The sequence below is a fragment of the Delphinus delphis genome, chromosome 12, assembly GCF_949987515.2.
Source record: "Delphinus delphis chromosome 12, mDelDel1.2, whole genome shotgun sequence".
In the NCBI taxonomy this organism is placed as follows: Eukaryota; Metazoa; Chordata; class Mammalia; order Artiodactyla; family Delphinidae; genus Delphinus; species Delphinus delphis.
Window position 1 is genome coordinate 11,602,975 of NC_082694.2, and position 17,224 is coordinate 11,620,198.

Here is a 17,224-nt window from a genome sequence, read left to right on the forward strand (position 1 = left end):
TCACACTGAGCTATTGGGAGGGGTGGGGGGAGGGAGATGAGGTTCAAATGATATTTAAGTTTAGATTTTTTTGAATAGATGTTTCTCCATTTGCTCAATGTCCTCAGGATAATTTCCTGAGACTTTAAGAGTTGTTTTAGAGATAATTTTCAGTGATTAAATGAAAAGCGTTTGGGTATCAGTACCATTGTATGCAGGTCAGCAAAAGTAGTGGGGTCCAGCTGGGGATGAAAATTGGATTTCCCTTTTGAGCAAAGCTCAGAAGTGTGCTGTTATCTCAGGTTCAGTCCTGATAGAGGTGGTACGGGGACCCTGGTCTCCTGATCACTGGCAGGTTCTCTGGTCCAGTCTCCACTAGCCTCCCCAAGCCTCTTTGAAATGCATTCACCCAGGCTGTCAGCTTGTGTTGCGTTCTTTGGTATCCCACGATTTGGGTAATTTTCCGTCTCCTAAGCTCGTACACAAAAACTCAAATGACCTTGTGGAAGTTTATTTCCAGGCAGTATCCCTACAAAGCAGATGAATTATTTTTGTCACAGGCGTAATAAACAGTTAATTTTGGAAATGTTTTCTGTAAAGCAAACAACTGCCAGGTTAGTTTCTTTTTAATTTTCAATTATGTGCAAGGATACATCAGTACAAAGAAATGAGACAGGCTTGTCGCGACCCAGATGAAGGATACATCAGTACAAAGAAATGAGACGGGCTTGTCACGACCCAGATGATGGCATTGCCCTTTGGGAATGCCCAGGAGAGGATTAGAGCTAGATAACAGACTGGGCAGATAATTCTGGGCAAAGTGTGGCAGTGAAATCTGCGTAGTGAAGGACGAATGTCCGAAAATGAAGCCCTGGGAAACTGGCAGATGTGATAGGTCCCACGCAGGTCCATTTGTGACTGAGAAGAGCAAACCGATGGTGAGCTCTCTGGACAACTCCAGCTGAGAGAACTTTGCATTGCTGTGTTCTAGGCCTTGATGACAGATGTGGGCATCCAACACCTGACATCCAGATGCTGGATGTAAATGAGGCCCAGAAACTGGGTAGATAGAAACCCTTAGATGGAGGATGAAGTGGTTAGTTTTTTCTGGGAGGGGTAGTTATGACAATATAGACCCACTCAAAGAGATTTTTTTCCCTTAAATAAATATTCCTTGAAGGCACATATGCCAACAGAATAGCAAAGTTTGCTTTTACTTATTATTTCAGTTTTAGAATCAAAGATGAAAAAGGATGCCTGGAAAAAGCTGTGTTTAGGGAGGCTCAGGACTTGCATTAATTTCCTGGCAGATTAGAGAATAAAGTGGGAGAGAGGTTAAACCAAGGACTTGTCTGCCAAGTCAATTGGAAGAAGGAAGATCAAGGGAATTATCTGAAACCAGGGAATGGCTATTTTAAGCAGATAGGAACAAGAGTCTGTTCACCTTCATCGGTCCTTCTCCGGTCAGCCTAGTGGCACTTGCTGTAGTTAACTATGTTGGTATATTTATTTCATATCCCACTGGGGTAGACCTACATCTCTCACCTCTCCTTATCTCTAAAGTTAAAACAAACCACAGAATTACATAGATGAAGGAAAAAAGCGACATGTCCGTTTGTATAGTTTTAAAAACATTCCTCATAGGGAAAAAAGTCCCAAAGCAAAAGCGTTAAACTGATTATCCAAAAAATTTTAAATGTACATATTTCAAATGACACAGTAGAGAAATATCTAAGCAAGTATGACTAACAATGGTTCATTTTCCATAATACATAAAAAGCCTCTATAAATAAATAAGAAAAATAGTAACATCACAGTATATAAATAAATGAGCATATGATATGAGACAATTTTAAGAAGACTTATCCATGGCTTATAAACATGTAAACAAACTAACTAACTTATTACTAATCAAAGAAAGATGAGTTAAAGTGAGATAACTTTTCACTTTATTAAATTAGCAAAGACTTTTGAAAGGATAATACTCAGATCTGGTAGAAATGCATTAGGAAGAGCAAACGTATATACTAGGAGAAGGAATAAAATTGATATACTCTTTCTGGAAAGTGAGTTGGTGATGTGTATCAAGGGCTTTAAAAAAAGGTTTACATGTTTTTCATCCAGTATTATTTTCTCTAGAAATTTACCCTAAGGAAATACTCATTAAAATTGTGACTTCTAGAATATTTAATGACATCGAAATTGCATACAATGAAATTAGGTAAACAGAAAAGCAGGATATAGAACTCTCCTCCATATGTTACTGATCGAATATATCCATGTATGTTGGAGATATTCATTATCCCTTGATTGTCACAAGCATACTTGTTCATTTTATTTTTTCTGACATTGAAGTGTCTGTAGCTGGCACACATGTACCATGTAATCTTCCTTATTCGTGATAGATTATCATTAAATTGGTGGTACATATTTAAGAACTTTTTTAAAGCGTGGAACTATGACATAGAGTAATTATATATTAACGTTTATGCATGATTTTCTCTCTTTCTCCTTATCTCTATGTTTGTGGAAGCTAAATAAATCTAATATTATCAATCAGTTATCGCACTTCTGCCAGATGAACTTACTTAAAATTCAAATCGAAATATGTCATGTACTTCTGGGAAGCTGGAGTAGATGTACTTTTCCTTATTCCTTCCACTTAGAACAACTATAAAGTCTAAACATTACATATAAAGCGGACATAAAATGACTCTGAAAGGTGGAGACAAGAAAGCAGACCAGCTAGGACCACCAGACCCAAGGGGTGGCACGGTGGGGAGTTCCCTTGTTTTCTTTTTGAGTCATATGTTCTAGGCTGGGTACTGGTGAAGCTGACAACCCAGAAACACCAGTAAGAAGGCAAAAAAAGAAGTCTGCTTTGTTTAGCCAAAGGACTAGGAAAAGACACTCAGCAAGACAGAAAACTTTTAGGCAGTACTGCTCTACTTCAGTCAAACACCACAGAAGGAGCTGTGTTCCCTCTTACCCATGCCAACAGAGGCCAGGTGGGAAGCCTGGACTTCTGCTCTGCCCACGCTATAACAAGCTGCACCAACTCTGCCACCACAGTGGTGTCAGAGAAGGCCAACCAGGGAGCTGGGACTTTCATCCATGCCAGAAGGAAATTCACACCACCCCCTGGGGTGTCAGTAGAGACCAGGTGGGGAGCCTGGACACCCACCTGTACCCAGTACCTCCTCCCACCTCCTGCTGTAGTGGTGTCAGAGGAGGCCCAGTGGAAAGTCAGAACTTCCACTGCCATTCGACAATGATGATGCTGCATCCGCCACCATGTCAGTGGAGGCTACATGGGGAGCAGAATTCTCACCCCTACCCAGCAAGAGGAGGAACTCATGCCCATCACTGGGGTGTCAACACAGAACAAGTAGGGAACCTGGACTTCTCCCTCCACCTGTCAGTAATGACTCCTTTCATGTCAGAGAAATACAGAGGATTTAAATAAGATCCAGAGTCTCACAACATAACATGAAAATGTACCTGTTTCAGTAAAACATCACTTGTCATACCAAGAATCAGGAAGATTTCAAACTGAATGAGAAAACGTAGTCAATAGATACCAACACTGAAAGGACAGAGATGTTAGAATAACTTGAAAAATAGTTTAAAGCAACCCTCATAAAAAAATGCTTCAAAGAGCAATTACAGACACACTTGAAACATGAAAAAATAGAAAGTCTTGGCAAAGGATAGAAAGTCTAGGCAAAGAAATGAAAGATATAAAGGAAAGCCAAATGGACTTTTAGAACAGAAAAATACAATAACCTAAATAAAAAACTCAGTGGATGGTGTCAGCATCAGAATGGAGGGGAAAGAAAAAAGAATCAGTGAACTAGAAGAATAAAAAAGATAGAGAATATCAATAAAACAAAGAGCTGGTTCTTTGAAAAGATCAATAAAATTGACAGACATCTAGCAACATTGTCAAAGAAAAAACAAATTACTAATATCAGGAATGAAGCAAGGGATATTACTACAGACGCTGAAAACATCAAAAGGGTAATAAAAGAATACTAGGAACAACTCTGTAAACAGAAATCTGAAAACTTAGATGAAACGGGCCAATGCTTTCTAAAACAAATACTATAATTCAGCCCATATGTACGACAATTTGAATAACTCTATAACTATTAAGGAAATTGAATTAATTTAAAACCCCCTAAAAAAATCTTCAGGCCAAATGGTGTCATTGGAGAATTCTGCCAAACATTTAAAGAATTAACAATAATTATATACAGCTCTTCTACAAAATAGAAGAGGATGGAACACTTCCCAAATTCATTTTATGAAGCTAGGAGCATCCTGATTGCAAAGCCAAATAAAGACAATATAATAAAAGGAAATTACAGAACAATATTCCTCATAAAAGTAGACACAAAAATCCTTAGCAAAATATTAGGAAATAGAATTTAGCAATGTAAAAAGAATTATGCACCATGACCAAGTGGGGTTTATTCCAGGATGCAATGCTGGTTTAATATTCAAAAATCAATGTAGGGCTTCCCTGGTGTTGCAGTGGTTAAGAATCCTCTTGCCAATGCAGGGGACACAGGTTCGAGCCCTGTTCCGGGAAGATCCCACATGCTGCAGAGCAACTAAGCCCGTAAGCCACAACTACTGAGCCCACGTGCCACAACTCCTGAAGCCCGCACGCCTAGACCCGGTGCTCCACAACCAAGAAGGCACGGCAGTGAGAAGCCTGCACACCTCATTGAAGAGTAGCCCCGGCTCGCCGCAACTAGGGAAAGCCTGCGTGCAGCAACGAAGACCCAACACAGCCAAAAAAAAAAAAAAAGCCCATATAATCCACCATATTAATAGGCTAAAGAAGAATTACATAATCCTAATCAATTGGTGCAGAAAAAGCATTTTAAAGATTCAACATACATTCTTGGTAAAAACTCCCATTTAAATAGGAATAATGAGAAATGTGCTCAGCCTGTTAAGGAGCATCTACAAAATACGTACCGGCATGCCTTGTTTTATTGTGCTTTGCTTCAGTGCCCTTTGCAGATGTTGTAGTTTTTTTACAAATCGAATGTTTGTGTCAACCCTGTGTTAAGCAAGTCTACGGGCACCATTTCCCCAACAGTATTTGCTCACTTCGTGTCTCTGTGTCACATTTTGGCACTTCTCACAATATTTCAAGCGTTTTCATTATTATTATATTTGTGATAGTGATCTGTGATTGGTGACCTTTGATGTTACTACTACGACTCACTGAAGGTGCTGATGGTGGTTGGCATTTTTTAGCAATAAAGTTTGTTTAAATTAAGGTATATACATTTTTAAAGACATAATACTATTGCACATAATAGACTACAGCGTAGTGTAAATTTAACTTTTATATACACTGGGAAACCAAAAAATTCACGTGATTTGCTTTATTTCAGTGGTCTAGATCTGCACCCACAAAATCCCAAGGTGTGCCTGTACGGTCAACATTATACTTAATGGAGAAAGACAATGCTTTCCCCCTAAGACTGAGAAGGCAAGGATATCTGCTCTTACCACTGTTGTTCAGCATAGTGATCAAAGTTGTAGCTAGTACAGTAAAGAAAGGGAAAAGCATATAGATTGGTAAGAAAGTAATAAAAGTGTTTTCTATATTCAGATGACTTGAATGTTTATATAGAAAATCCCCAAATATTTACAAAAGTCCTAGAACTAAGAACTGAGTTTCAGCATGGTCACCAGATACAAAATAAACACGCAGAAAGCAATTGTATTTTTATATACAATGAACACAAGGATACCAGAATTTAAAATATAAAATAATAACATTTACAACTGCTCATAAAAATTGAAATACTTAGGTGCAAATTTAACACTTATATGCTGAAAACTGCAAAACACTGATGAAAGAAACCAAAGATCTAAATAAATGGAAAGACCTACCGTGTTTATGGATTGAAAGACTCTGACGTTGTAGGCACCCTTACTTCTAAGGCTATGGATTGAGAGGGAAAGTGGATGCAGCAGCCAGCCCTTGAGCTACTCAGGCATGTCCCACTGCCAAGAGCAGTCTAAAGCCAGCCTAAAGCATTAAGAAATGGATGCCAGCCCTAAAGAGAACTTCATTACTTGGCTTTCATTCCCAGATGCTCAACCTCAGTGAAGGAGAACCCTGGAGAGTGTTGGGGCCTCAGTGTAGGTCTCCTTTCTCTCACTGTGGTCAGGCTTGTGTCTCCAGGATGATAGTAGGCTCTGGCTGGCTCTTTGGGCAGGCAGGATGCACATGGACCCTACACCAACCATAGTACGGAGGGGAAAGAGGAGAGAAGGGCTGGCTTCCAAAGGGGTCAGCCCTCTTGCTTCCACACGCTAATGACCAAAGTGCTGGGGGCTTCTGCAATACTTCTGCAGTGGTGCTGTTGATAGAAGATCTCTCTCTCTGTATAGATGATTTTTAAAAGTATGAAAATAATTCAACAGTGAAATCATTAGGCCACCCCAGGGAGTTTCAGCTGCAATTTATAGCTCCATGTCTCCCGCCGTTGTAATTTTGTTTTGCATTCATTAGGATGTGAGTTTTTTAAAAGAAAAATCTCAAGGAATCACAGTTCTGACGACTAACATTAACCACCGTGTCACTCACAGATATTACTAAGGCTATAATTCTGAAAAGTAAATTAATCTCCCTTGTGTGGGAGCCATCTGAATAACATTCAGGTTCCTCTCTAGGGTAGGCTGATGGACTCTGGAAAGAATCTTCTGCTTCTATGGCAACATGATATGAAGGAAGGCTCTGCCTGCACCACCTTCCCTGCCTTTATTTTGTCCACCTTGTCCCTCCCTGGAATTGGGGAAGAAGAAAACTGGCTGGTGTTCTTGGGTACATAGAAAGGCAGGTGCTTTTCGAAAGCTTCATGTGCTTTCCAACACACACACACACACACACACACACACACACACACTTTTTTTCTAACATATTAGTTGCCAGCTTGTTTTCTTTTCTGTCAGCAATTTCATTATCTTTAATGTTGAGTGGAAGAGACTTTCCTCTTCACCCTGAAAATCTTTTCACAACAGCTTTAGCGATGCAGAATAGATTAGTGCTTTGTCTGGGTGAAAGAAAGTGTTTCTTTTGGGAAATTTTTAAATGGCTTTCCTAGATCAAGGATGGATAGAATAGAGGGTGATCCTAGGAACTTGGGGTAACAGTAATGACTGTGGTGATGACACCTGCCATGCCTTGAACACCTACTGTGTGTCAGGCGTGGGCAGTGTCTCCCTTCGTCCCCTCTGTCTTCGTCAGCCCCGATTTAGGACTGAGGCACTCGAGGCTCAGTGAGTTTGTGTAACTTGCCCAGGAGAAAACGACAGGGGTCAGAGTCTGTATGCAAGCCAGGTTTGTCTGATCCAAAGCCTGGGATTTAACCACTTTGTCCTGCCTCCCCTCCTGTGATGCCTGGGATGGAGTGATGTTGACTTGGCCCCAGGATGGCCTTCTGGGGGCAGCAGGAAGCTCCAGAAGAGGATAAGAACAAACAGCGGAGAGGTAGCCAGGTTCTCTGTGTTTTATTGTGAAGGCGTTTGAGCCACAGTGTGTCAGGTCGGACCCCTCTTGCTGGTGTAACTGAACCCTCAGAGAAGAAGCTGGAGTTGGTCGACCTTCAGATCCAAGGTGACCCAGGACTGGCTCTCTACTGGTCCTTCACATGAGGTCGGCGTCCCTGTGGTTACAGCCCAGGGTTATGATGTTGGCCAGAAGTGGCCCACACAATAGAAATATGGAGACAGGGTCATAGGGATACTCTGCCTCCTGTTGTCTCTTTATCTGAAGGACTTCTGGAGTCTCTACTGGGGTCATCCATCCACTGATGGGAGGAAGTGGCCTGATCCCAACCTCTTACGGTTCTGTAGCCTGCTCCCCTTGGCACTGCTCTCCCAGTGCTAGTGGGTGGGGTAGACAGTCTTTGCAGCCTAGGGTAGCAGAATGTCAGTCCCCACCAGGCCGTGACTGGTCACGATTTTAGACCCATGAGTTTCCTGTTGGAGAAGGGCCTTTATGTTCCTGGTTTTGATTTGGTGTGACCTTTGAGAATGGGAAAAAAGTAACAGCAAAGGCTGTTTGTCTCTGCACTCTATGGCCAAGAAAACACGGGCTCTAGTGTCTGTGTTTGTGTGTTTGGGGTGGCGGTCCCTGCTCTTTCTATATACCTTTGGACACTGATACCAAAGCACCCTCATTTTTTCTGTATCTGAAATATTCTCATGTTTAAAAATTGTCATTTTCACTGACCCCATCACAACCATTGAGGTTCATCTGTTCTTTTCTGTGGTTGGATTGAAAGACTGCTAAGGGGTGGGAGAAAAAACGGGGTCTGGAAGGTGCAAAAGGTAATTGTTGGGATCTCTGCAGGATTGGAAGGGCACTTTGAGAACTCTTCCTTGGGACCATGTTGCATATTTAATCACAACCAAGGCTACTATTAAAGCACCACTTATCTATAGACTACATACATACACTTCTCCCATCTCTCCTACAGATGGACTGAAAATTGCCCATTTGGGGAATGACACCTAAAACATGGTGGAGGTCACATGTGGAACCTGATGTTTAAGGCAGGATTGCTTTGTCAGAGCCCCAGGGCAAACTAGTAAATGTTCAACTTAAAAAAAAAAAAAAGTAGCTAAATTTGTGTGCAGCCCAGCCCCTTCTGTGATCCCAAACTTGACCCCAGCTTGGGTTGGTTGGGACTGGGTTTGGTGAGGCTTGGGGCTGGGAGTCATGTGTCTATTCTACGCGTTACCGGATAATAAGTTGCCAGGTTTTTACATCCTGGCCGGCCAGCTGAGCCCAATCTGCTGGGTCCAACCCGTGCCATTAAAATATACTGCTTTGGGAACTCTTCTCAATACCCTGTAATGACCTATATGGGAAGAGAATCTAAAAAAGAGTGGATATATGTATATGTGTAACTGATACACTTGCCGTACAGCAGAAACTAACGCAACACTGTAAGTCAACTCTAATAAAAATTTAAAAAAATATCCTGCTTTGTAACATATTTTCCCTCTGGGTTTCTTTGTCCAGGAACATCCCAAAGAAGGGGAGAATTAGGGACAGATGGGCTGTGGGCTCTCCGAGAGGCTGGGGGGTCTCTGTTGGGGCCAGTGAGAATGGGGCACAGTGGTCCACCTCTGGGGCACTCACGGGCTCCCTGAATCCTCTCTGTGGCTGAGTTATTAACGAGGGCAGGTGGCCACAGGGAGTGTGGCCGGGGCTGAGGAATCTGCTGAGCTTTTGTCCACAGAGGTCAGCCCTTTGACAGAGAAGGAGGAGAGTTCTGTCCTCTGGCAGCAGGGATGCCTGTGAACCAGCTTGAACCCCCAGAAATCTCAGGATTTAAGGATGGAGGCCCAGCCACAGAACTCTCTTCCTTCCACTTTGACTGGCTGTCATTCAGAGCAGGCTGATGCAATGATGCTGCAGAGCAAGAAACACGCAAAGCAATTATCTTTTTAGTAGGTCACTGGCCTCCTTTGGGAGAAGAGACCAGAGGGAGAGCTGGGGAGGCAGGCAGCCCGGCCTTCCCCAGAGGCTTCGTGTGCAGTAGCTGCGTGGGTGATTAATAGCTGTGTCACTTTCCATGAATGTTGTTTTAAGCGGCCGTGTTCAAAACTGAGTGGGAACAAAATAAAACAACCCCAAAATAAATGTTTCCTCCCGTCCTTATGAGTTGCTGGAATCCAGAAATAGCTTCTCAAATCTATCATTTTAAATGGCATCGTTCACAGCCCTCTCACAGGGATACTGTGATGAACACACATCACTTTCTCTTTTTAAAGACCATGAAAAATTTGAGCTCAGTGACTTTGGGGTTGTTTTCCGGCCCTGAAATAAAAATTATGTTTACAGAGAAAAATATAGCCTTTACATGGGTTTTTAAAGAAAAATAGTAACCCAGGGGAGGAAAAGGACAGGAAGAATATTGTGTCCATATAGATCATAAACTGGAACAGTAAAAACGTCTGGCAGGCGGTAATTGCCGGCCAGCTGCAGGGATTGTGGTCCTGTGAGTTGTGTTCAGGGCAGTGTGCCAAGATGCTGGCAACCAGAGGACTGGCCTGGACCATCCCAGCCCTCCGTGAAGTCGACTGGGGCCTGAGTGTGTAAATAAGAGGGTGACCTCCTCCGGCCAAGTTCTCTCAGAGCACAGTCTTGAGGCCGCCTCTCTCTGCTGCCTCTGTTGGAACCAGACTACTGGCTTGGGGATTGATGGTGGCAGTCTTAGGGATGACTCTGGCAGCATCTCTGGTCAGGAGAAGGGTCATTAGCCTTGAGTGTCATATTGATATTTTCCCCTGGAGAAGCCAGAGAGCACATTTCAAGGGTGAGAAGCCCATGAGAACCTCCTGGCTCAGTGCTTGGGAGACTATCAGTGTCTCGGGCCAGAGAAAGGGAGGGAAAGAGTGTGGGTGCTGCCTGCCTTCTGCCCACTCATTTGTTCCTTTCTTGAAAAAAACCCAGTGGGTGGGCTGTTGGGCGTAAGGACAGGGTGGGTTCCTCATCTTAGTTGCTTAGTTGCTCCATCGCTGTCGTAAATGCCCACTGGCTCCCACTCAGTACTCCAGTGTCTGCCAGTTGGGCTTTTATCAGAACATCTATGAACAAGCGAACATTCCAAAGAGACGTGGAGGGATGGGTGCTGGAGGAGTTGGGTGTGTTGCTGCTGGGAGATGGCAGGACACTACATCTGTCACCTTGCTTTCAGTCTCTCCCGCCCACTCACACCTGGCCAGGCTGGGGCACCTGGAGACAGAACAGGCCTACCCTCCGTGAGCTGTTAGTCTTGGCCCCAGGTGCTGTTTTAAAATCCTAGGTTGGAGCTTCCCTGGTGGCACAGTGCTTAAGAATACACCTGCCAATGCAGGGAACACGGGTTCGAGCCCTTGTCCGGGAAGATCCCACATGCCGCGGAGCAACGAAGCCCGTGCGCCACAACTATTGAGCCTGAGCTCCAGAGCCCGCGAGCCACAACTCCTGAAGCCCACGTGCCTAGAGCCCGTGCTGTGCAACAAGAGAAGCCACCGCAGTGAGAAGCCTGTGCACTGCAACAAAGAGTAGCCCCCGCTCGCCACAACTAGAGAAAGCCCGCACGCAGCAACGAAAACCCAATGCAGCCAAAAATAAATAAATAAATAACCCCCAAAAAACCATAGGTTGTATTAATTGTTTAGGTATGGTGACAGGAGATGACACATCAGGAGCCCACTGCCACTGAAAACATAGCTTGTTACTTGCAGTTCCCAAGAGATGGAGGGATGCCATGCCCTGCAGGGCCACCTGGGGAGGCACCAGGGACAGTCAGGAGTCAGAGGGAGTGAGGCCAGGAGCTTTTACTGGGGGAAGGCATGGGTGAGGCAGGCTAAGCAGGCTAAGCAGGTTCAGGGTTTGTTTGGTTTAGGCTAGTTTGAATGATTCCAGCAGGTTTGGGGGCCCTGGGGGCTGTCCTAGTGGTCTGGCCAGGGGGAGATTAGGGCAGGGGAACAGTGGCCCAGAGTGAAAGAGCCCCTGAAGGAGGTGGTAGGGATGCGGGCTCTGGATTGGCTAGTTGGCAATGAAAGATGTAATCCTTTGCTCCCTCAAGGAATTGGCGAGTCCTGGGAGGGGCAGTCCCTCCAGGGTCAGCAAGGGCCCAGATGGCAACGCATCAAAACATGTGGTTAATACAGGTGCACACGGCGCCAGCATGAAAGGGAAAAGTGCTCCCATGTGGGAGGAGTAACAGATGAAATGCTCGGGGCAGTCTGGGGAGAAGCAGCTGCCTGCTTTGATGGCTTTGGTTTGGTGTTTGAAGGGGTGAGTCCAGAGAGGGGAGGACGTCTCAATGGGAGGAGGGGGCTGAACCACCAAAGATATGACGTGGGGTAGTTAGGGGTGAGGTTGGCTGCAGGCAGAGTCCGCCTGGACAGAGGCCCAGTGTGGGAAGGCGTCTGCGGGGCTTAGCAGGAAGCAGTTAGGACCCTCAAGTAAGGCCAAAGCAGGTCTTGAATGCCAAGCTGAGGCATTTGGATTTTATTCTGTGTGAGCTGCCAGGGCTGTTTTGCCCTCAGGAATTCTCAGACTGAATTCACAGACTCCTACAGAATGACTCCGCTCGGCTGTGTATCATAATCACAGCACTTAATTAACAAATTAGGATGCTGATGTAAATTTATGCTGGATGAAAAATAGAAATCCACTGTGGCAGGGCTTGAAAATGCAGTTCCTCCCAGGCTTGCAGGTAATGTCGGCGAGCGGAGAGGGCTCTGGGGATAGTGGGGGGCGGCCATGCCCCCAGTGGAGGGGTTGACGGCCTCAGACCTCCAGGGAATCCCATCACGGGAATGGGGTCCAGCGTTGCCAGATCTTCTTTGTTTTCAAGAAAGCCTGGAAATGCAGATCCCTGTTGTGAAATCACTTGGTCGCTTGGCAACGCGTTAGCTAAACTCCGTCCTCCCTATCAGCACAGGGAAAGGCACTGAGAGGCCAGCTGTGTGGACCCTTGGTGGCCTCTTTCTGCTCTCCTGTCACCCAATTGAATTGTGAGGCTCAGAGAGGAAACGGGGTGATTTCAAGGTGTTCCTCCATTGGGGAACTGAGGCACGGCAGGTCAGGGGTCAGATCTGGCATCCAAAGACCTTCTGTGAGGTCGGAGCGAGCCACTCTGCGGTGCTTCATTGGTATTTCCTCGTTGCCAAAACTCATTAATTCTTTCATTCATTCAGTGACTATTGAGTGCCTGCTGAGTGCCGGCCAGGACCAACACTACACACACAAAATCAAAAAACGTGATGGGATACTGTCTCAAAGTATATTCTCGTTGTAATTATTTTTCAGCAAAACAAACCCTAAAAGGCGCTGTGATCAGTCCCTTATTTTGCTGTTGCCATGTGGGTGATGCTTCCTGCAATGATGCTCTGGCACCAAAGGAGGAAATACTGGTGACCGACAGGGTGGGATGAGGGGGTGATGGGAAGGAGGGATGCGCCAGGCTCTCCCTGCCCACGCCACCTGGGCTGCTTCCGTCCGTGTCCTGGGCTGTGAGCTTCAGGCTATGAGCTCCGTGGCCGGGCCTGAGCCTTCTTGACCTTGGGGGACGCCTGGCACCTCGGGTGATGCTGGCACCGAGCAGGCCCGCAGATGTCCCCCAGGGGAGTGAATCGCATGTGGCGATAGCTGGTTTCGGTGGAGAAGAGTTTAGCCACAACGACCATAGGAAAAGTTCCAGTAGAAACACAGCATTTCAAAATGCAAGTTAAGAGAGTGGGCACAAATGGAGTTTGTAGAATGACCCGATGTTATGGTGACACCATTATTGGGTCTGTGACTGTTTTATTGGTTTCACGATGATCCGGAAAAAGCTGAGAGGTTTTCCTACGGACTGTCAGGCTCCTTTGGCACTGTGCCCTGTTGTGGTTGGGATGGACGGAGGGCATGGGCAAAGGCAGGGTGGGGTCATGTTCCTCAGACAACTATCTGTGGGGTGGTTAGATGGCGTCTGGGGAAGCTATGCTCGTAGAAAACGAGCCTGCGCTCACAGTGTGCCTGTGTGCGCTTGTTGTTAGGTCTGTCCTCACTGCCTCCCACCCACATGAGATGGCCAGGTTGTGAATTCTAGATGCTTTATGAACTAAAAAGATCATGGTACCCTCCTTTTAATTACAAATAGGAAGAACATTAAAGCATGCAATTATGACCCAGAAAGTATGAAACAAAATTCTTAAAAATTTGCTGTTTCCCGTCTCTCGTTGAGTGATTGATGGGTATCCTCATTTCATTGGCGTCTGAAGCACAGGTTCGCCCTGCCTCTTGGATAACCTAGCACGATGTGCACCTGTGTGCGTACGTCTGCACATGTGTGCACGTGTGTGTGTGAAATGTGTCAGAAATTGACGTTAAGATCGGAGCTGTTCACAGAAGGGAGGCTGCCAAGCCCAGGATTGTAGAGCATCAGCCTGCATGGGGCAGGGGGGTGACCTAGACAGGCGGGGCTTGTGCTTTCTACAGCCACAGGATTCTGTAGGATTAACCCACGGGTGATGCCTGGGAACAATTCCACCCCACTTTACAAGCTGCTCTGAGGAGGACCTCTGTTCACCCCTACGCAACTGCATCAGAGCAAAAGGCAGTGCTGTCCACAGGGCATGGGGTTTAAGGAAGGATGTGGAGAACACCTTTTGCACGAGGAACTGCAGGGGAGGATTTAGGTGGGCTGAAAATAATGACCCACCTGTGAATCTGACAGAAGCACCAGGGTTGGCGTGGCCTCCTTGTTGAGACTGTCCTTTTGAAATATGTTCTAGGGTATCACTCCTGTCCTATTAATTATGTCAGGAACTTAGTAAAGCTGAATAATTAATGATCTCAGTGCACTAGGAACTATAAAATGCCACGTAAATGTTAAGGACTAAAAATTACTCTGTGTATTAAATAGATACCCTGCTTTAAAAATATTCCATGGTGGGAAGGTTAATTTCCAGAGCAGCTGAAAAGCTTTTTGTTGGACTATCTTCAGAAACTTTTGCCATCTTAAGTACATTTTAGGAGACTGAGGCATTCTGTATCTGAAGTATTTGAAAGACAAATGGCTGTTTGGGATGATGTTGCCTATTGGATTTTGGTAAAGTTGCGTCTGCTTGATTCTCTCTAGCCAGAGGCAGTTTGGGCCCAAAGCCAAGGAAGAGGTCAAGATTATTGAGCACCAAACACAGACCCTGCGGCTGATGCCTCACCTGGCTACGGCCTTGGCCCTGTCCTTCGCCAACAGGTGAGATGCCTCTGGGGGTTTGCCCTCTTGAGGTGAGTCTGCGGCTCTGGCATTAACAGGAGGCAGAAGAGAGAGGCAGGCAGGGGCTTCACTTCTTTTCTTTTGTAAAAACTTTTTTATTTTTTTAAAATTTACTTTTAACTCTGAACACGAAACAGTCTGTAGTTAAAATCCAGTGCTCAGGTCAAACTTGCCATCTGAATCTTGGTAGTCCATATATCCTGATGATGGGGTCCACGAAGACTTTGGGATGACCCGAACTGACGCTTCTCCAGAGTGTCTAAAAGAAGCAGACTCAAACAGTTGAAATTTCTCTATCTCTGAAAACGGTTCTAATTTATACTAATATTTTCAAAAATAGGTCAAGATGTGTACATATGGTGGCGGGCTATTGAATAAAAGAGCAGTAGGGGCTTCCCTGGTGGCGCAGCGGTTGAGAGTCCGCCTGCCGATACAGGGGACATGGGTTCATGCCCCGGTCTGGGAAGATCCCACGTGCCGTGGAGCAGCTGGGCCCGTGAGCCATGGCCGCTGAGCCTGCGCGTCCGGAGCCTGTGCTCCGCGACGGGAGAGGCCACAACAGTGAGAGGCCCGCGTACCGCAAAAAAAAAAAAAAAAAAGAGCAGTAATAATACTGTAAATTCACACGGAACTTCACATTTTACAGCTGGCTCTTCTTATCTTTGTCTCATAAGTCTAGACATTGCCTGGGCAGTTGTGGGTCATTACCACATGGTAAAGATCAGAAATTAGGAGATTTGCCTAAGATCACAGGGTCCAGGAGTGGGTGGACTGGGAATGTAACTCCAGACTTTGGACCCTTATCTGTGTTCTTTCCTCCCTGTGCAATCCTGCTTCTTGTGGGAACTACGAGAATTAATTTCTGAATAATTTAGAACTGGCGTGTGTGTGAAAATGACCGCGCCAACGGGTAAGCTGGTGCCAGGGTTTATGAAAAGAAGGTGATTGGAGAGATTCTGCCTCTAGTGTGCTGCTGGCTTGTGGGGCTGCTCAGTGCTGCTGGCCTGGCTGGGGGGAGCTTGGGTGGGCGCCCCTCTGCCCTTATGCGCTCAACACTGGGATACCGGGGTGTGTGAACGGTGAACCCTGCAGACTGAGCTTCGGTAGCAGCACTGAGATTGATCCAAGCCACCTGGAGGAAAATGTAAATCACTCACATCTAACATCTTCCTTAAAATATCCTTGAATGTCTTTTGAGGTTGAATTTGCATATTGTAAAATGCACAGATTTTATTGCTCAGTGAGTTTTGACAAACATATGCACTGGTGTGATGAACACTTAAACCGAATCTAACACATTTCCATCACTCCACAAGGTTCCCTCGTGCCCCTCTGCAAGTTGCCCCACTCACCACCACAGCAGAGACAACCACCTTTCTGATTCCTATCCCGATAGCTTTTTCTGCCTGTTCTTGACCTTCATATAAATGGAATCATACAGTATGTCTTTGTGGGTGTGTCCAGCTTATTTCGTTCAATGGAATGTCTTGATGTTCCTCAATGCTGTTGAGAGTTTAATTTTTATTGCTGAGTAGTAACATTCAGTGAATAAACCACATTTTTTTTTATCCATTTCTGTCACTGATGAACATTCAGGTTGTTTCCAGGCTTTTAGCTACTATGAATAAGCCACAGTGAATATTCTAACACAAGCTTTTCATTTTTCCTAGGGTAAATGCTTAGAGAGGACTTGCTGGGTGTTGGGTATGTGTATGTCTAACTTCATAAGAAACTACCTGTTCTTCAGGGAGGTAGGACCATTTTATGCTCTCTTGGGCAATATATGGGAGTTCCAATTGCTCTGCATCCTTGCCAGCCATTGTTATGATCAGGTTTTGTCTTGGTTTGTTTTAATTTTAGTTTATTTTGGTCTTTCTAATAGTTGAATTTTATTACCCTAATAACTAATGACATTGAGTGAGTATCTTTTCATGTGCTTATTTGCCATCTGTATATTTTCCTCACCCATTTTTTAAAAGTTATTTTTATTTATTTATTTATTGGCTGCATTGTGTCTTTGTTGCTGTGCGTGGGCTTTCTCTAGTTTCGGCGAGCAGGGGCTACTCTTCGTTGCGGTGCACGGGCTTCTCATTGTGGTGGCTTCTCTTGTTGTGGAGCACAGGCCCTAGGTGCACGGGCTTCAGTATTTGTGGTGTGCAGGCTCAGTAGTTGTGGCTCGCGGGCTCTAGAGCACAGGCTCAGTAGTTGTGGCGCACAGGCTTAGTTGCTCTGCAGCATGTGGGATCTTCCCGGACCAGGGCTCAAACCCGTGTCCCCTGCACTGGCAGGCGGATTCTTAACCACTGCACCACCAGGGAAGTCCCACACCCATTTTTAAATTGGGGTATTTATTTTCTTATTGTTGAGTGTCAGAGTTCTTTTTATATTCTGGATAGATTCTTTGGCATCATATATGTGATTTGCAACTATTTTCTCCCAGTCTG

At 45.2% G+C, this 17,224-nt stretch overlaps 1 protein-coding gene across 1 annotated transcript in view; it reads left to right on the forward strand.

Moving 5' to 3' along the window:
* ACOXL (acyl-CoA oxidase like) overlaps positions 1–17,224 on the forward strand; it is a 366,413-nt gene that overhangs the window by 156,941 nt on the left and 192,248 nt on the right. The window contains 1 exon segment of the mRNA XM_069541255.1: positions 14,643–14,759. Within this exon segment, the coding sequence (XP_069397356.1) occupies positions 14,643–14,759 (117 nt within the window).